Source organism: Nansenia antarctica, assembly GCF_963989245.1.
Source record: "Nansenia antarctica genome assembly, chromosome: 10".
NCBI classification, from domain to species: Eukaryota; Metazoa; Chordata; class Actinopteri; order Argentiniformes; family Microstomatidae; genus Nansenia; species Nansenia antarctica.
Window position 1 is genome coordinate 32,105,754 of NC_137680.1, and position 20,964 is coordinate 32,126,717.

Below are 20,964 nucleotides of genomic sequence, written 5' to 3' on the forward strand. Positions count from 1 at the left end.
AATACCAAGAGTTACGTCCTTGTCAGCACAGTCGGACGGCCAGCTCCCCCTCGTCACCAGCACCCAAACCAACGTACCAAATATACTAAACAATACATTACATCCAATCCAACCAAAACCCAATAACTATAAACAATAACCATGCGGGTCTCCCAATATAGAGTTGGACAAATCCAACAATCCAATCCCGAATATCAACTATGAAAAAGGGAGAGAATATTGCTCTCACCAAATTCAATCCCGGACGAGCCCCCAATTTGTTACGCTTGCCTGGCTCAGGACAAGGTGACAAAAAGGGAGACGACACATGGAGAACAATAATAGGAGATTTATTAAAGAATAATATGTTAAATGGAAATAATGATAAAGTAAATAGTAACAACAAACAAACAAGCTGCTGGTCGACAAGGGAGAGACCGAGTCCATCAATTTGACCCCCTCTTAAAGTTCCTAGGACAATCAGGATGATCACCCCCACCTGTGCCCATCTGGAACCAAAAGAGAAGGTCAACAAGACAACAGATGATTGGCGCCCACTGGTGGTACCAGTGTGGATCGTCACACCAACATATATAATAAAATAATTACAAGTGAGAATAAGTTTAACAAATTCCAAAAGACAGTTCAAAGAGGGGGTAGAGTGACAGTCTCGCTTAGAGAGGTGATGTTCCAGTGCCTCCACCCTCCTTCATGGGGTATAGAGGTGTACAGCGCAGTGACATCAAAAGACACAATAATCAGTTCATCATTTGGAAGAGGGTTTGTAGACTCAATAATGGATAGCATGTGACCTGTATCCTTGATGAAAAATGGGACGTCCTCGGCTAGGGGTCGAATGAAAAGTCGATATAGGATGAGATGAATGATAGATAGATAGATAGACTTTATTTGTCATTGCTACAGTACAGGTACCAAACAACGAAATTTAGGAGGGGAGGCTCCCCTGGTGTTTAGGAAAGGAAAAAGAAACACATTTTTAGAAAAAGCATAGATGCATAAAATCACAAGAAGGTAAGGAGCTGGTTTACATCAATAGGGGCTATGTACACAATCCACTGTACTATACTGCACGGATAGTCAACTAGGGTTGTCATATTTCACAACAAAGTATTTTTTTCACATTATTTTAAAGTGTCACAGTTTGCAGGCTTGAAAATGTACATGTTTGTGCCTCAGCACTAGCTGCCATACAATCCGTCCGGACTGTCCTGGGGCCAGAACTTAGGCCTTTTCTGTGTTCAGGGCCTTGACGGCCCTGTGGTAGAAGCTGTCCTTCAGTCTGTTTGTCTTAGCGGCCGGGGTCCTGTACCTCCTGTTCGAGGGCAGCTTGACAAAGTGTTCGTGCCCAGGGTGGGTCGGGTCCTTGGAGATCTTGGAGGCCCTCCTGAGACAGCGTGTTTTGTACAGCTCCTCCAGAGAGGGGAGGGGGGCGCCGGTGATCCTCTGTGCTGTTCTCACGACTCTCTGTAGGTCGCTTCTCTCCGCTGCCGTGCAGCTGTGGAACCAGTTGGAGATGCCGAAGGTGAGGATGCTCTCCACTGCGCCGTGGTAGAAGGCCACCAGCATCTCCTTCTTGCTGTGTTGTTTCTTGAGGCATCTCAGGGTGTATAGCCGCTGTTGTGCCCTCTTGATGGTGCCTTTAGTGTTGTCCTTCCAGGCCAGGTCATCAAGCATGTTGTGTCCCAGGAATCGGAGGTTTGAGACTATCTCCACGCTCTCTCCGTCGATGAGCAGGGGCAGGATCTCTGACTTTTTCCTCCTGAAGTCTACGATGAATTCCTGGGTCTTTGACTTGTGTGATGTTAGTGATCCAATACCTGCTATAGTAGGGCGGCCAGGGCGGCCAGGGGTTTGTTCCAGGCTCTTTGTGAATTTTAGGGAGAGTATTACCAGAAATTACTGGGTGTTCAATTTTTAGAAACTATTATCAAATAGTGATAGTATCATGAATAGTCCTCTTAAACAGTTGGTTCGGGTCACCAGGAAGCTTCTTATAGAACGCCTCATCAGCAAGTTGCCTTAAACATTCCTTGAAATAATCAGTCTCATTCATAACCACAGAAGCTCCTCCCTTGTCAGCTGGTTTATTTATGATGGAGTTATCAGTTTGCAAATCCTTTAAGGCAGCCTTCTCTTCCACTGTAAGGTTACTATAGGAATCCATCCTTACCTGACTGGCATGGGTGAGCAATATTTTCCAAAAGAGTTGTGACACAGGCATTAACGAAATCTTATTCATGTTTTTATGACACTTTATTGGCTGTGTTCTAATGTACAGCACATCAGAGTACAGCACATCAGATAAGAATAACAATATGTCTTGATCATTGAATATTGACCCTCAATGGAAACATTACGAGACTACTCAAGTAATAAATATCATTAACAGAGATAAGTAACCATTGTTTCTGTATAACTACCATAAGCATTATATACCATCCTACTTGATAAGATGCAGATTATAATCATGAATATGTTGCCAAATACATATTATTTGAACTGTGGGCAGGTCTTTTGCCTAGGCCTTTTACTGGACAGTATACTATACTATACTGCATTGTCTCCCATGTCACTGTATTGTGTCTGATTGTCTGTATCTGAGGGACCATGAAACTGCAGCTGCCCAACCCAGGCCTGGAGGCCAGGATACTGTCCTATGAGGAGCTGGAGAAACTGGAGACTGAGGAGGCTGGAGACAGGCCCAAATGGGACAACAAGACACAGTACATGCTTACTATCGTAGGATTCTGTGTGGGACTGGGGAACATCTGGCGCTTCCCTTATCTGTGCCAGAGTCATGGGGGAGGTAGGTGATGCTGATACTGTAGGGTCCGGAGGTTTTCACATGCTCAGGAAACACACCTGTGCCGTAGGGAGGCAGTTGTGTTTACTGTTTTTTACACTCAAATCCTGAGAATTGCCTGCATAACATTCTGTGAAGAAGAGGAGACATTACTTGAATTCATTGACGGATATGTGAGACTATAAAGGAACATTTAGTTATAAAAGTTAATTTAGTTAATACATGTTAGACAACTGTCATGTTGATATATATTCTATATGAATACAGTATGTATTTATATATTATATTGTCTTTAGGTGCATTTATGATTCCTTTCCTGATCCTGCTGGTTTTCGAGGGGATCCCACTGCTCTATCTAGAGTTTGCGATTGGCCAACGTCTAAGGAAAGGCAGTGTGGGTGTCTGGTCTACCATCCATCCTTACCTGACCGGCATTGGTGAGCAATATTTTCCAAAAGAGTTGTGACACAGGCGTTCACGAAATCTCATTCATGTTTTTGTGACACAGGCCTTAACGAAATGTCGTGGTTGCTCTCCCTCTGTTGTGTTCCACAGGGGTGGCATCGATGTGTGTGTCTCTTACGATCTGCCTCTACTACAACACCATCATTGCCTGGGTGATGTGGTACTTCTTTAACTCATTCCAAGAGCCGCTGCCCTGGAGCCAATGTCCGCTCAATGACAATCGGACAGGTACATTAGGTGTTCATCGACACCTGTGAGTTAGAAAACAACTGTACATTGAGAGAGCAGCTATCATCGTGCCTGGATTGGCAACCTTACAAAGACACGCCTATCTCCAACTCTTTGACAGGTTTCGTGTCCGAATGTGAGAGGAGTTCCCCAGTGGATTACTATTGGTATCGACAGACCCTCAACACAACAACACGCATAGAGGACGCAGGTGGACTTCAGTGGTGGATAGTGCTCTGTCATGTGTTCTCCTGGACCTTGCTGTTTGTCTGTATCAGCCGTGGCATTGAGACCACTGGGAAGGTAGGAGAGACAACACACACACACACACACACACACACACACACACACACACACAAAGAAACAACAAAACAACAAATCACTTTTGAATCTCATGTCAAAGGTATATCTGAAAGATGATGATCAATGTCCAAGGATGTTGGATTGTAAAGCTCTGCATCACTGTTTTTATAATGTGCTCTATGGCCTTATCTGACTCATGACTTATGTGACCAGCTAAATAGAGGGTGGTTTTATATTGATGCAATAAAGGTGCTTTTATTACCACTGTGTTGTCGGGACTATTAATGTATAAATGGCTATACCATTTGGAATAATGAGGAATGCTATGTATTGCATGTGCAATATTTGCATACTGTACATATTGCCCATAAGAAGGCACTGTTGCCCACAGAAAGCCTGTGGCTGTTTGAACTTTGTCTTTGTTTTGTGGTGGCCTTGGACGATCCCGCTGAGATAAAAGTGAAGCCTTGAACGAAGAGTAACGCTTTCCTGTGTACATGTTTAGTAATAAGACTACACATAACCACCTTTACTGACATCTGCTTGACAGTTTCCATGTTTGACACTCATATTCAGCGTGTGTACTACTAATACTGTGATTGTAGGTACAAAACAGTGCAGCTCCATGTTGTGAAGTCCTCCCTCCCTCCTGTCCTTAGGCTGTGTATGTGACCGCAACGCTACCCTATGTAGTGTTGACCATCTTTCTCATCAGAGGACTGACCCTCAAAGGTGCTCTGGATGGAGTCAAGTTCCTCTTCACTCCAGATGTGAGTAGTTTCTATTAGTGTATTGACCTTGAAATTAAAATATTTCCTCAAAATGTATGATAAATATGTACCAGCCTAAGCCATTTATTGTGATCCAGTCTCCTCCTGTGCTTTTGTTTGTTTCTCCAGTTGGCAGAGCTGGCAAACCCATCCACTTGGCTTGATGCGGGGGCCCAGGTTTTCTACTCGTTCTCTCTGGCATTTGGGGGCCTTGTCTCTTTTTCCAGCTACAACTCAGTGCAGTGAGAATTTATGGCTTATCACCTGGTGTTGATGGGAATAGGGATACTGGCTACATTACATTACAAATAACATTTGAGCAGTTTAGAACTTTCAAAAACAACTGTACAGCTATCATAAAGCTATCAGCTATCAGCTATGACCAACTAATAAATGCACCATTCTTGACTTCTTAGCATGCATCGCATTAATTATGCATAATGTTATTGTTATCTTTCTCAGCAACAACTGTGAACAGGATGCAGTGATAGTCTCTATCATCAATGGTCTGACGGCTATCTATGCTTCAACTGTCATCTACACCATCATTGGTTTCAGAGCAACAGAGAGATTTGATGCCTGTGTGGAAGGGTGTGTACATACACTGTAAATCTTTCAGTCACTGTATAATGTAAATGAATGATCTTTAGATTAGATTCAACGTCATTGTCATTGCCCCTGGAGCAATTAGGGGTTAAGGGTCTTGCTCAAGGTCACAACAGCAGTGGTAGGAACTTCAGATACGATGCCAGCAACCCTCCAGTCAGCCTGAGGTGGGGATCGAACCAGAAACCTTCCGATTGCTAGCGGACTTCTCTAATCTCTAGGCTACCTGCCACATTAATAGCCTATCAATGAGACAATTGAGTTCATTTGTAGGACTTACAGAGTAACATGCTGGCCTGCAACGGCGCATGAAACAATACAGTATTGCTAACGAACAAAATCAACTCCTTTTCATTCTCTGTAGAAATATCCTTGCACTGCTGAATACATTTGATCTTCCTGATGGCAACATCACTGAAGGCAACTACGACCTGGCTCTCCAGAGTCTCAATGGGACACATCCTGAAGTTATTCAGGGGCTGAACTTGAAGCCCTGTGACTTGAACACTTTCCTCAGTGAGGTATATATCACACAGTTTACTCAAATGACCAAATCACATCAAATCAAATCAAGTTTTATTTGTATAGCGCATTTCTCCTTACCTTGAAATAAGTCTATAAACTGATAATTCTGAACTGTTCTGATCATTAGGCAACCCAACTCAACCACTAACCCCAGGCATTTTCTAACCACAACCAATAGATGTCAATCTCCCACAATTTAGCAGGGGTAGTGGTGCTCAATACTTGGTTGAACTTACTTGATTTATTTAGATGATTTGTGCATGGAATACAAAATATGCTAAATCGTGAGATGTTAACTTGGGCTAGATTAACAGAACAAAATGTTGTGTGATGATTTGGTGAGATGAACACACAACTGGAAAAAGGAGTGTGTCCGATCAAACATAGCTCTTGTTTGGCAATGCCTGTTTTTGTCTGTTCTGGTGTAGGGGGTTGAGGGAACTGGTTTGGCCTTCATCGTGTTCACAGAAGCCATCACCAAGATGCCCTTCTCCCCACTGTGGTCCCTGCTGTTCTTCATCATGCTCTTGTCTCTCGGCCTGTCCTCCATGTTTGGCAACATTGAAGGAGTTCTGGTTCCACTACAGGACCTCAACGTATTCCCGAAGAGCTGGCCCAAAGAGGCCAAGAGTGGTGAGACAAGACAAGGCCTTCCTTTTCCTTTTCTCATTTAAAAATATGTAGATCTCTTTGCTACGGTCAACTAGAACAGCCGTGCCTTTTTACCTACTAAAAGAGCCGCCTCTTCTTCGCCTTCTTTACAATGCTCAAGCTGCTATTTACACACAACGACCACTAGTTGGCCTCTTGTAAATATATAACCCTTATATATTTAGCAAAGATATAACCCTTTCTTTTACTCACAGGGGTCAAATGACCCCTCATGGCTGATTAAGTGTTAAGTCCATGCTATTTCTTTTCTGATACAGGGGTGACATGCCTCTTCTGCTGCCTCGTCGGGCTATTATTTGTCCAAGGCTCAGGAAACTATTGGCTGTCCCTCTTTGACGCCTATGGTGGCTCGATCCCTCTGCTGCTTATTGCATTCTGTGAGATGCTGGGGATCACGTTAGTCTATGGTATTGATAGGTGAGTATAGACACACAATAACTACCATTGTATAGTCATGTGTTCATCATGCAGTTTCTCTCTGGTTGCAAAGTGATTGTGACTGTGTTTCTCTCTGCCAGATTCAATGATGACATCGAGTTCATGATCGGCCACAAGCCCAACATCTTCTGGCAGGTGACATGGAGGGTGGTCAGCCCCCTCATCATGTTTGCTATCCTTGTCTTCTACGTTGTCACTAAAGTCAGTGAAGAGCTCCTCTACAAAACCTGGGATACTGAATCGGTAACATTTCATTAAAAAAAAAAAATGTGTGCCACTAGATTTTCACATTCTTGTTTCTGTCTTTGGGTCACAAAGTCCTCTCAATAGACAGTGACATAATTAGTTTTCATTAAAAAACATTTTATTCTGCCTTACTGTACTTGCAGAAGGACTTCCCCACATTGGAGGATAAGCCATATCCAACCTGGATTTATGCAGTAATCTTTGTACTGGCAGGAATCCCTGGTCTTGTCATACCCTTTATTGCAGTTTACAAATGTTTGCAAAACCGCTGCTGCAAGAAACACGATGACCAAATCCCTCTCTCGATGTCTCACCTGAAGGATGAACCAGTCAAATGATTAGATTGTCCATGTGAGACTCTCAAACTAATGATTCACAATACTTAATTCTTAATTACTATACTTTGCCACATGCTGATGATATACTGTCACTTATGACATTAAATGAAATGTATATTGTACAGAACAAAATATATTGTATTGCAAGTATATTGAGGTGGTTTTACCTTCCATTATAGATATTGCATTTCTTTAGGTTCTTTGTATTACCTTGTACATATTTTTGCTACTGTTATCAGTGCTCTTGATTAAACAAACAATGAGACGGAGTGTTCCCTGAATTTATTTGAAGCAAAAAATATAGCATAACTACTTTTTCTTACGATGACTGATGAATAGAGGATTCACTTACTTAGACAAATGTATTTGTTGTTAGTCGCTTTGGACAAAGGTGTCTGCTAAATGCCCAAAATAATGTATGGTACCTTACATTATTTTGGCCATTTAGCAGACGCCTTTATCCAAAGCGACTCTTCGTCTCTGTGTTCCCACTGATATGGCACACTCAGGCACCAGGGCTCCTCCTCCCCTCCTCAGAATAAGTGGAGACGGATCAAGAGTCAAGAGTCAGACATACAAGGTTTAGAAAAGAACCTCATGTATTTAAAATTAGGTGGACAGAGTAGAGTAGTTGCACAGTTCACAAAACCCAGATGATGGATACCAAGGAAAGCAATGATGAGTCTCAGGCTCCGGAAAACAAGGCAAGCAGCGAACGACCAAAGTGGGACAACAAGGTCCAATACCTACTAACTTGCATAGGTTTTGCTGTGGGACTGGGTAATGTCTGGAGATTCCCTTACTTGTGTCAGACCTATGGAGGAGGTAAGAATAATGACAGTGTAAAAGCTTTTATTTTAAGCCAAGAATTCACAATTAGTCTTACACGTTGACATTTCTAAAGGCATCTGTACAAAACTCAAATTAATTGTGTCTAAATCCCTCTCACCCCAGAATTGTTGTTTCAGATTACTCATGTTTTTGGGGGTGAAATCCATGAAATTGTGTTTGCAACACACAAGTGCTACCGTTGTAGTTCAAGGTCTACTGTGCAGTATACTATAGTGAGGCTGCTTCTGCCAGTGATCTCAGAGAGGCCAGTGATCAAAGAAAACAACCCACTGTGGTTATTTAATAGCATAGTTTTTGCCACATTACTCTACCGTTAATGTCTACTCTACCATAATTCTGAGTGTCACACCACTGAGATAAGGTGTCTAGTAAATCTGACAATATTCTCACTGTTGTAATGTAGATACGGTTAAGTTGACACAGAATCCATGCTCAGTTAATATAAGTACAAATCGTACAAAACTACAAAAAATAGTATACAAAAGGCAAATTGTGTATTTCATATTCATGGAGCTTACACTTAGGAGAGTTACTGTATGTTGTGAGTCTAAAATGGGTTTATTGAGGAGGGATTGCAGCAATAGTTGTACAGGTACTACACAAGTTCAGAATCATAAAAAGGACATAGGAAGGACAAGTAAAACTGCCCACATGTTTGAAGAGTGGCCAGCACTTAGTCAGTCAAGCTTGTTTTTCTGTTTGTTCAACTCCAACTCCAACCTCTCTGAAGTACATATTTTGATATGAGTGAGTGTGTTAAAAGGCGAGGCTAGGCAAGGCAAATTTATTTGTATAGCACATACAAATGTAAACTCATTGTGCTTTACATAAAACATGAGATAAAATAGTGATAAAAAAAAAAAGAAATCATCATATAAAATGTAATAATATAAAAATAATATATAAATAATAAAAAGTCCTTGTTCACACGAAAACATGAGCAATGAACAGAAACGAAAAATGCTTTTATATACAAACATATATACACAAAATACCCAGGAATCATTTACAGTTTTCTTATGCTGATAATTACACTATATTAATTCCATGTTTAAACAACATAAGGAAAATAGGAGAGGATTAATAATAAATAAAAAACACATAAAAAATCATTCATTCCCAACATTTTAGCATTTTAGCTTTTTAAATCATAATACTGTTTTTCTTACTATTATTTTTAAATGACTAGACTTTTTAAATAGGCACTACATTTTATAAACACTGTTATATCTGTCTGTTTTTATTGTATGTATGTGACCTATGTGTGTTTTTAATGTGGATAACGTATTCATGAACTGCACAAAGCCTGTCAAAGGAGAATTCCTGTCACTCTGTGACAGACAATAAAGCAATCTTGAATCTTGAGCACTTATTGCTGAAGTGTGTAATAATGCATGTGAACTATAGAAGTAGTATTGTAAATGTAAACACTAAACACGTTGTACGTTGCATCTTTTTATCATTGTAATAGACTGGTTATAAAGTACTATGTTATCATGACCAAATGTGAAATGTGTTTTACTCCAGGGGCGTTCCTGATACCTTATGGCATCGCCTTGGTGTTTGAGGGGCTTCCTCTGCTGTTCATGGAGCTGGCCATTGGACAAAGGCTTCGCATGGGAAGCATTGGAGTTTGGAACTCAATCACACCCTATCTGGGAGGTTTAGGTGGGCAAGTTTGGCATCATGTATATCTTGATTTTGTATCATATACAGCATACTCGGTAATCTACCTAACATCGATGTCATGCTATGGTTTGTAAAAGCACTCATACTCAGAATATCAGCTCTCCTTTTTCTCCCATTCAAATGTTGCGACGCTCTTAACACCTTACCCCTGTGAGTAAAAATTCGACCTTTGCACTCGATCAAATTTCAGGACCCACCTTTCATGACTTTTCCTAGATATGTGCGTTCTACCACCCAGTATGCTTACATTTCCGAAATGTAGCTAGTATAAAGCGATTTTACAGTATTTCTGTGTGTTTCTGTGTATTTGCGCTAGTATTTGGCTGCCATCTTCTTTTTCTTAACCCTTGTGTGATGTTCACTTTTTGGTTCCTTTGGTACTGTTCGGGTCAAATTGACCCGGGACATCATTGGTGTTTTAAAAGCACTTGTCCTGACACGGTGCTCCTAGTCCCAAGGGTGACCCGTACAAGGGAGTATACTCAGGGCGCAAGAAAGCCCCAAAGTAGCCCATAATATTAAAGGGCGCCTCCTGTGGGCACAAACAGGTACTGTACCCAATAATGCACAATAGGTACTGTGTACACATTCAAAAGTGCATATCTTTTGTTCTAGTGGATCTAGGGGGCTGCCCTTTGGAGAGGCTGGAGCAGAGGATGCTTAGTAACAACCCACAAAGTGTCAGACCCCTGGGAATAGGTGGGGCCGAATGACACCATGATGAGTACAAGCGTTTTTACGCACATGATGCCCCTAACTTTGAAAAGGCAAAATTAACTATAATAAAGACCGGTGTCATAATTCATACTTATCTAGGAAAAAATGTAATGAAACAATGTTTTCATTGCTGTTTATTATTTTGAATTTATATTCTCAATTGACTTTCAAATGTATCTAATTATAATCAAAGCTGTAAAGAAAATACAGGTGATGAACAAGAATAGAAATGAAAGAACCAAACTAAGATTGTTTTTGCCAATAGCTATGAAATACATCTCTCAAAAATGTCTGCAAATGCTGAATTACAAAACACGAACGGAATGTACATTGTTTTCACTGTCTCTGTCGAAATACAGTATTATGTCTGAAAAATCCCAAATAATTCTGAAATAACACTGGCTACAATTGTGTGTGCCTGGGTATGCCTGTCTACACATGAAGCACAGAATGTGACAGTGTGTGTACCTCAAATGTACTTTTTGCAGTTGCTGCATACGTTCTGTACAGTGCAAGAAAATGTAAAAATGTTTACAATGTTGCACTTCAAAGGGTAAAAAGTGTGAGAGCAGGCGGCTTCTTGGCGGGGGAAAGCCAGAGCAGAGGTGTGTGAGTGAGTGAGTGTCAGTTTGAGTGTGTGTAAATAAGCCAAGGCCATGGAGTTTCAGATTGATAAAATGTATTCTTGTACCATTTCTCGGGTCCGGTTGACCCGAACACCACACAAGGGTTAAGGCTGCAATTCTCCTCCATATGAGCAGAGGTCGCAGGGACACACACACTGTGCTGCATGTGCTTCAGTGCTGAATTAGATTCAGTGAATAAGATTGATATTTGTAACATAATGTGTTTATATATAGGCTATATTATTAGCAATAGTGATACATAAGATATGTATATGTACAGACAGTTATGACAATTATAAACTGTGCAGTGTGTCTCCCAATCCCTTCAGATTTCATATGTCTGAAGCAGGCTTTCCACAGTGCGTTTACATACATAATAGTGATAAGATATTATATGTGTACAGTTATGAATGATAAACTAGGGTTAGGGTTGTATGTCAGTATGTCTCCCAGTTGTGTGTTGCATGCTATAGCTACCGCAGCAAAGTAATTGCAGTAGCCTACATTTGATTATGTATGTAATCATCAACGAATATTATTTAACAAATGGATATTTATAATACAGTATATAATGTATTGATGATTTATTTGCGGTTTCCGCTGCCGCAGCAAGTCGATCAAAGTTGCTTGAAATGCGTTGTGCATTGAATGACACTATTTACAGTTGTCAGTTTTCAAATAATGCAATAGGCTATATACATGAAACACAGAAATGACTACTAATTGCTACTAGTGGAGCAACCAGCCCCCCTCTGCCCGAACCCCGGAGTCACCGGCGGGACACTAAAACAGATTACTGAGTCCATCCTTTTACTCTCCATAAGAGACGCCCTAAATTCTGCATTAGACACCAGGAGGTGAATTTAAGTTGGACTATATCTCTTTCTTTAATTGAAACTCGTTTTTCTAATTAAATACGCACAGTGGGCTGAATTGCAACTTTCTCTCGTCTCCTGCCTGGGTGGTGGTCACCACAACACACACACTCACAAACAAGCCCCCTGCCTCTCATTGTCTCTGGGACTCCACCATGTAAATAGCACACTTTTGAATACGCTCCCGTGCAGGTACGCGCTCCTGTGCGATAATTCAAGTTTCAAGTTTATTTGTCATTACACCAAATAAAATGATATAATGTAATCAAAAAATTGGCTGGGAAATCCAGTGCACATAAGCAGAAGCTTGGCAATTGGCAAATATCACATTAGATTAGATTCAACTTTATTGACCTCCCCGCACTCAAAAACTGTCTTGCATATTGTGTATTATTATCAGAGGTGGGAGTAAGTCATACATGTGCAAGTCTCAAGTCTTAACCTTCAAGTCTCAAGCAAGTCCCAAGTTACTGTGGTGAGAATCAAGCAAGTCAAGTGAAGTCGTATGAATGATTGATATGATTCTGATGATCTACCCCAGTTTCTACATTTAAATCAGTTAATAGACAGTGGTCATGAAAAGTTGAGTTTTATTTTAAACATGAACAAAAAATGTTGACATTTTGTGGCAATCAATAACACGCCTCCTAAATGAACAACAAGAATAGTGTATAAACTAAAAACAAGTATATACAAATAAATACATAAAAATGTAAACCTTACTGACATTACTAAAGATTACATGAAACTATTCTAGTATAATGGTTTTAGTATGCCACTAAATACCAACATTACTAAACATTAGGGTACATCAAACCATGAAAAGTTATTAAAATTATTCAAGTATAATGAGTTTTGGCAAGCATGAACTGTAACTTTTATGGGACATGCTATTTGTTTTATTTTGTCCATATCCACACTAGCTAGCGGCTGGTAGCGATCTTGCTGCCTAGACGTAAGGTGAATAGCCACTTACAATGCTCTGCAGTTGCAAAAACATTTATTTGATAGTATTTTGTCACTCAATTGTGAGCGAGAGGGTCGCATTATCACCACGTTCAACTGGTGCACTTGATGCAGGTACTGCTATAACTATGGCCACCTTGAACACAGACATAACAGCTTAAACGTGACCAGCCAATAAGTTAGCTAAAAAGACACCTTCAACTTAGCTACCTTTCTTTATGGGTTTTCTAGTGACAGATAAAGTTGGATGTTGTGGTGGTGGTCGTGTCACAGATTTCTGAGCTGTAGACTTGTCATTACGCTGCTCACTTGTTATTACCGTTGTTGACAAAATAATCCCTGTCCCGCTGCCATGAAAGCTGTCCATTGGCCTCTACTGGTGTGCTGCGCCCAGTAGGTTGCCAGGTAACAGGTTACGCTCATTGCGCTAGAAGTCACCCAATCGCGTTTCAAAACAAAACATTCTAACTTCTCAATATCTAGAATTGCTAAATATAATTGCTAAAATTAAATTTCGAGTCCTTTCGAGTCATGTATCTCAAGTCTAAGTCAAGTCTCAAGTCATGAATACCAAGTCAAAGTCAAGTCGAGTCTTTTATCAATATTAGTTAAGCAAGTCTCGAGTCCTCAAATTTGCGATTCGAGTCCGACTTGAGTCAAGTCATGTGACTCGAGTCCCCCACCTCTGATTATTATCATTGCTGCTGCGAGATCAACATGAAAATTGTAGCCTTATAGCCTGACTCTGTTGTGGGTGCGATGTATTGTGCAAGAATAACACTATTTACAGCGCTGTCAATTTTCGAATATTGCAATATTTAGTGTTATTTTATAACTTGTGAACATTTTTCAGATAACAGACATATGTGCCGATATTGACTTTCTTTTTGAATGAAAAACTTTCTATCATGTGACAAACACACTTGAAACGTGTTTACATTACATATAATTTGTTTTCACCGGACTCATGCTTATTCATATCAGATTGCGCTAATAATTTCCCTGCTTCTCTGCGCATAGGAACATTTCTCATTTGTCATTTTTCTCTTCTTGTGTGACATCGCCATCCAGCGATCTTTGTGCGTCAGTACACACTCCCGCATTGGGTCATTTGAAACCTAGGGCGCGCTAAAAGTAGGTGAAACAGCGTCACGCTTGAAGTGTTAAGTGGGCTTGACTGCAGATAGAGGTTCTGCTAAGGACTAAATCATAATCTATGTATGTACAGGTGTGGCCTCCATGACAGTGTCCTTCCTGGTGGGTCTGTTCTACAACACTATCCTGGCCTGGGTGCTCTGGTACTTCTTCCACTCATTTCAAGACCCTCTACCCTGGAGGGACTGTCCAGTGAACCACAACCTCACAGGTAAATCCTTAACATGTCCACATCAGAATTCTAGACACTGTCGAAAGCATTCGATTTGGATCTTTTGTACTCTGTAATCCTATCCCTAATGTGACACGGTCTGGTAAAAAGGTTTGCATGTCGGCAATTCTCAAGTCGCGTCTCAAGTTGAAGTGTTGAAGAGCCCACTCGATACAACAAACAACAGTTTTAGGATCACTAAATACTTATAATGTTTGAATTGGATTCACTGTATCGTCTGCCGTAGGCCACTGGGTAATGGTACATGGCTTGTAAACAAACGTACATTTTAGGACGCTCAAAAGCAAGGACTGTGTGATCATCTAATTATGTGTAGTTATGTGATTTAAGCATATTGATGTTTTATCAGCATGCTGTGATGTGCTAAACATGCAATTAGATGTTCATAGCGATGTTCCTTTTTAGTGCTAGCCTACTAGCAGGATGTTTTGTGTGTTTTGATGTGTTTCTATTTTCCGATTTCAATGTATGACACATCATTTGAAAGCATACAATCATTCAAAAATAACACTGCCCTGCTTGAGGACTTTTTAACCAGACCCAGTCACGTATGATTTTAAATGATGTCACGGTAATTTATGTTGTAACATCTGTTGTTATGTGATGGCAGGTTACGTAAGTGAATGTGAGGAGAGCTCACCAGTGAACTACTTTTGGTATCGCAAAACGCTGAATATAACACCCAACATTGAGACTAGTGGGTCCTTACAGTGGTGGCTGGTGATGTGCCTGGCAACAGCGTGGTGTATCGTCTACATCTGCTTCATACGTGGCATCGAGACTATTGGCAAAGTAAATGAACATTCCAAAACATTGCAATAGCAGGTACAATCCTGATTATTCAGTGTACCAATAGTGTAAAAAAATAAACTAAGAATAAATCAGCTTTTTTGGTTTGTTTTTGTTTTTTTCAGGCAGTGTATGTGACAGCCACATTCCCATACCTTGTGCTCACCATCTTCATGATCCGAGCCTTGACACTGCCTGGGGCAACAGATGGCCTGGTGCATCTCTTCACTCCCAATGTGAGAGAAACTGTGCACAGAATCCTCTTCTACCCATCATTTAGTTTTTTCAACAACACGACGCCAGTATACTGCATATTAATTGTATGTAACTAATGTGAATCTCTTTTTCTGGCAGTGGAATACTCTAAAGAATCCTCAAGTATGGCTGGATGCTGCCACTCAAATCTTCTTCTCCTTATCATTGGCCTTTGGGGGGCTCATTGCATTCTCCAGTTACAATCCGCAGAAGTAAGAACGTGTAACACATCATCATCATCCAGCATTAAAGGGACATTTCACCAAAATCATCAAGATTTCATCAAGATCATCAATAATTCTCTGTGCGAAATTTTGTTTTGTTTTGATTGATTTGCTTTTCCAGGAATGATTGTGAACGAGATGCTGTTATAGTTGGATGTGTCAACAGTGCTACATCTATCTACGCATCAATTCCTATTTTTGCCATTCTTGGGTTCAAGGCAAATGCTGATTATGATGATTGTCGTAATGGGTAGGTCTCACTGTTTTCTAATCAATTCTGACATTCCATGTACTGTACATCAGTATTCCTAAATATTACATTTGCCAAGTGAATGATAATGGTTTTATATCTACAATTCTACAGAAATATCATGGCATTGATGAATGCGTTCAACATTGGAGATCAGAACATAACTTTTGCAAACCTCAATGACTGGATAGCCCACCTGAATGGCACAGATCCCTCTGAAGTCGCAAGCCTCAACCTGAAGACATGCGACCTTCAAACCTTCCTTGACGAGGTGCAGTAATAATAATGTCTTCAGAATAATTTAAGCTGTCACGAAGCAATTACTTTCCTTATGTGTGTTTATGTTCATGATTGTATTCTACCTAGAGTGCCTCTGGGACAGGCCTAGCCTTTATAGTGTTCACGGAGGCGGTGTTAAGGATGCCAGGTTCCCAGGTCTGGGCAGTCCTCTTCTTTGTTATGCTCTTCAGTCTGGGGCTGTCGTCCATGTTTGGGAACCTAGAAGGGGTCCTCACCCCTCTGCTGGACCTAAACATGTTACCCAAGTGGATGCCGAAAGAAATGTTCACAGGTAAAGTGAAATATCTGTGGTAACACTATGAAGGGGTTCTTATTCCTGTGTTCCGTATGTTGTAATTAATAACAACATGTTGTCCCATTGTAATACAGCTTATTCTTCACTATTATGAAGACGTGTATGTTACTTACCATATCCTCTCAGGGTTGATATGCCTCACCTCCTTCATTGCGGCCTTGATCTTCACACTGGGCTCTGGGAACTACTGGCTGGAGATCTTCAACAGCTACGTGGGATCTCTGCCTCTGCTCATCATTGCCTTCTTTGAGATCATCGCTGTGGTGTACATCTACGGTATAAACAGGTGCCCCATCTTCCTTACAACTACGGTATAAACAGGTGCCCCATCTTCCTCTTTCTACATTCTTTTGCTTTTGAAAAGCAGTTTCTATATATAGTTATGACAAATCCCCCCCCCAACAAATCTGCAATTACATTTACAGCAATGCTTGACAACGAATGTCCATGTGCTCAGGTTCAGTGATGACATTGAGTGGATGACAGGTCGTAGGCCCAACATCTTCTGGCAGGCTACGTGGAGGGTCATCAGCCCCCTGATGCTCCTGGTGGTCTTCCTGGCGTATGTTGTGGTCCAGGCTGAGACACTACCCATATATGATGCATGGAACCCAGACTATGTAAGTGAGGTTTAACATTGGCCCCAAAGATTCTACGATTTAGGCAGGACAAAATATATCATTTATTAAATGTTGATATGAATTCAGTGTTGATTAGCTTAGCATACTTATTAATTGTTGATGACAGTGATGATCAGTATTTTCAAGATGAACAGGGACTGTTCTCTTTCCCCAGTGTCATAAAAACTATTGAAAAACAACGTCATTCTTCTAGCACGAAGCACAAAGTCACTTTGAATAAAAGTAATTGCTAAATGCCAAACATGTAAATATAATTGTGTTTCATATCTTCTGATTTCCACAGGTGGACTTCCCACTGGCGGACGTGCAGCCCTATCCCCATTGGGTATTTGCTATGTGTGTACTCCTGTCTGTCATCCCCTGTATCTCCATCCCTCTTGTGGCTCTCTACAGATGTATTCGCTTCCTCTGGAAATATATGGCTGACAAACGGAATCCTAATCCATATGAGGATGAGTGTCATTTCTCAGATTTGTAGAACAGCGCCTCCCTTGGCACTGTAAGGCGATCAACTTCTCCAGAATTTATTTAATTGAGTCGTCACTTACAAGCGAGTTCGTTTAATCTCAACGAGACGTCCTTGATATAACTTCTTAAGATAAAATGATCCAATCAAATATTAGGCACCACTACTGAACTGTTCATTAAGAGAATATTTATTCAAGCACATCAGCAAGCAATAATAGTTCATTTCCATGGAAAAGTGGTCCCATCTAGTTTCGCCTCCGCAGGCCAGTATCAGCTAGCCGTCAATAGGTTAACTGCAGAAGTGAAAGTATAAAATCAGTACAGAAAAATAGAATATCATAACAGCAGGTGTAAAATGGTTGTTAGCACATAGGTAAAAATAAGTAATTTACAGGCGGTTTGAATCATAAAACTTTCTTTTAGTCAGGAGCTTGTCTTCTTCTTGTCGCTCAAAAACAGAACCTCTCTTTTGGCTAATTGCGAGACCTTCCTATTGTTCTCAACTGACCTCAGTCACATATTATTTAAATGAGCACATAGTACATGATTTATCACTTCTAGTTATTTTAATACAAATTCCCAACACACTTCTACAACCTTAGCATGTCTATCATTGAGACCGGAGGCCCGTCTATTCATACAACATGTTCACTCATTTGGCATGTGCCGGCCATTACTGTACGTAAGACCATGAATGTAATCATGTCAATATTTGTTTAACACACTGTAATAACATCATGTCATTGTATCACAACTTCTTATTTTGTTCTTAGATAGGGCAAATCTAATGAGAAATATCAAGTGAATATTTAATCATTTCTGTACCATGATTCAATATTGCTTTGTGTCATTTACAGTGAGCACTGTAACTTATTTTTAATCCTTCATGTCAATAATATGTATCATCCTACAACTTTGCTGTGGCAGATGTGAGTTGTTATTGATGAAACAGATGTGAGAGGACCAGTGGCTGAACAATCAACACACAATGATATCCATGGGAACAAATATACACAACGCCACAGACTGTAACTAAACACAAACAGCTCCTTTTAACCTGTGTTTGTTGTGCCAATATTTGTTCAAAGGAAGAGACAGATTGCTTTCCATTGCTAATGATGTGAAACTAATTCAGAAGGATTAATTACCTGGTCTATGATAACCACATCCGATTCCCACCCAGACCCAAAATATTATATTTTGATTAATCATTGATTGACCATTCACTAAATAAGACTTGAAAGACATGAATGAAAGAATGTGTACACTGTACTGTGGCTCTTGTGGCCACAGGAAACGTTTGCAATCAAGACATGCATGATTGACATTTCTGTCTAAAATCCCACTTCAAGAATTGAGATTCACTACAATGAATGACTTTGCATTAATGCAAGCCATGAGAGACAACAGCTTTTGTTATTATTGTGCTTTCACTTGTGCCCATACAAAATAAAAATGTTGTTTACGTTTGACGAAGTACACTGTTACATTATTCGCAAGAGCTCATGTGGTCTCTTTCTATGTGCACAGTGTGTTTGTGTGTGTGTGTGTGTGTGTGTGTGTCTGTGTGCGCGTGCGCATGTGTGTGTTTGTGTCATACGAGTGACACAGTTGCCCTTTTTGTGGTGTGGGAGGACGGTGATATTGTCCCCTCATTGTCACGTGCTTTGGAATATGCTGGCTGCCTTTGTTGTCCCTCTGCCTGTTCTGCTTTTCTGGCACTTTCATACAATGGTGCACTTTTACACACTGATGCTATCAAGCCTTTCAGACTACTATAGCTTGAATTCCAGCTCTCAGGAAAGAGGAGCATCCCAATGTAGGATACATGGCAAAAGACACATCATCGAGGAGCACCAGCAAGGATTCACTGTAACATCAGAACAAAGGTGATGTAAGTGTTGTGGCCTGCCTTGAGAAATCAGAATGAGTCTTTTTTTTTGCATCAAGAGTTTGAATTGTGGCTTCATTTGACTATGTAGTTCATTGCAAAGAAAATCGAGCAACAGTACTACCGGTGATTTAAAGGATATGTACAATGTGTGTCTTACACTGCAGTGGCTCAAATGTGAAATGTCTTGTTGGGATCATTCATCCGCAGATTTGAGACTGTAAAAAGGTACCGTTTTGTATGGATGACATGACCTAATGACCTAAGGGAGCCATCTTAGGTAGGCCTCAGGTAGACCAGCAAAAGTGTTGATAAACAGTGGAGGATTCATTTGATCGTATTTATGTACAAAATAACTTAAAAGCTAACTTATTGTTATCTAATGTTGACATGGTATTTTGAAATGATATTTTTGTCTCAGTTAGTGGTCAGACTGGTCACTAAGCTCCTCAAAATGCGAGACATTGAGACTGGTTACTTAAGTGGATTCTTTGAGGATGCAAAAAGTTGAGACTGGTTACTATACTGTTAAATGTAATTCATTGAGTTGGGGCTAGCAACCCATCCTGTGTTACCTAGCACACCATTATGATATTCCACAATTGTAAAGCATCTGCTAAATTATTTGATCGAATGCTAATTCAGTACTGATACATAGTAATGACAGAACGTTCTCAATCGCATTAGTCAAGAAATCATTTCATGGATATAACATTACCACTTACAGCAGTCTATATTGATTGATTGATTGAAAACTTTATTAGAAGATTTGCAGGAGTAGGTACATGAAAGTACATATTACATACAAGGTCAACTAACAGGATAAAAACCCAAGAAAGCCACTGGCTTATTTCAATTGGGGTCCTTGATTCTCAATTCATCGTTATATCACATAGTCTACCATCTTGTGTGTATGTGAGATTTCCAAACATGAGAAACATTTACCTTTTATGATATGGTTTAGGAGACTCTTGTAGCTAGCCTCTGTTTTGGTGTTGTTATTTTCTAGAATGGCCTCCTGGGAGGTGAATGAGGAAATGGCCAGAAATAAGTGGTCAACAGGCCCCTCTAGCTGGTCAATATTTACTCCAAATGGTGAAAAGATACTAAATGACTTGATCCGTTGGTTTAAACATCTAACAATACTTTCTTGGACATTGATGAAATAGTAAGGTAAACACTCTGTGATCTCCATTGGGGTCAAAAGTAGCTAGGACACAATTGGGGTATTTTCACTTTTGAGCTCCTATTCATTTCATCAGTAGGGAGATCAGTAGAGCATGTTGTCATGGTCACTGGTTGTCATGTCGATGGATGACCTCTGACCTCTGCCCCCGTCCAGGCG

At 40.4% G+C, this 20,964-nt stretch overlaps 2 protein-coding genes across 2 annotated transcripts; both read left to right on the top strand.

The window, feature by feature from the left end:
• Positions 1-2,607: 2,607 nt before the first annotated feature.
• Positions 2,608-7,394, top strand: LOC308166879 (sodium-dependent neutral amino acid transporter B(0)AT1-like; the record flags this gene model as incomplete). Its single annotated transcript, XM_080541203.1, has 12 exons — positions 2,608-2,806; positions 3,100-3,240; positions 3,359-3,496; positions 3,618-3,799; positions 4,459-4,569; positions 4,699-4,811; positions 5,032-5,160; positions 5,540-5,696; positions 6,129-6,333; positions 6,630-6,789; positions 6,891-7,053; positions 7,200-7,394. The coding sequence occupies 12 exons, from the start codon at positions 2,608-2,610 to the stop codon at positions 7,392-7,394; spliced, it is 1,893 nt and encodes a 630-aa protein (XP_080397329.1).
• Positions 7,395-8,050: 656 nt separating this feature from the next.
• On the top strand, positions 8,051-17,738 carry LOC308166880 (sodium-dependent neutral amino acid transporter B(0)AT3-like; the record flags this gene model as incomplete). The annotated part of the gene is made up of 12 exons (XM_080541204.1): positions 8,051-8,219; positions 9,774-9,914; positions 14,348-14,485; positions 15,117-15,298; positions 15,421-15,531; positions 15,650-15,762; positions 15,896-16,024; positions 16,139-16,295; positions 16,391-16,595; positions 16,746-16,905; positions 17,077-17,239; positions 17,544-17,738. 12 exons carry the CDS (start codon positions 8,051-8,053, stop codon positions 17,736-17,738), a joined length of 1,863 nt encoding a protein of 620 aa, XP_080397330.1.
• Between the last annotated feature and the right edge of the window lie 3,226 nt (positions 17,739-20,964).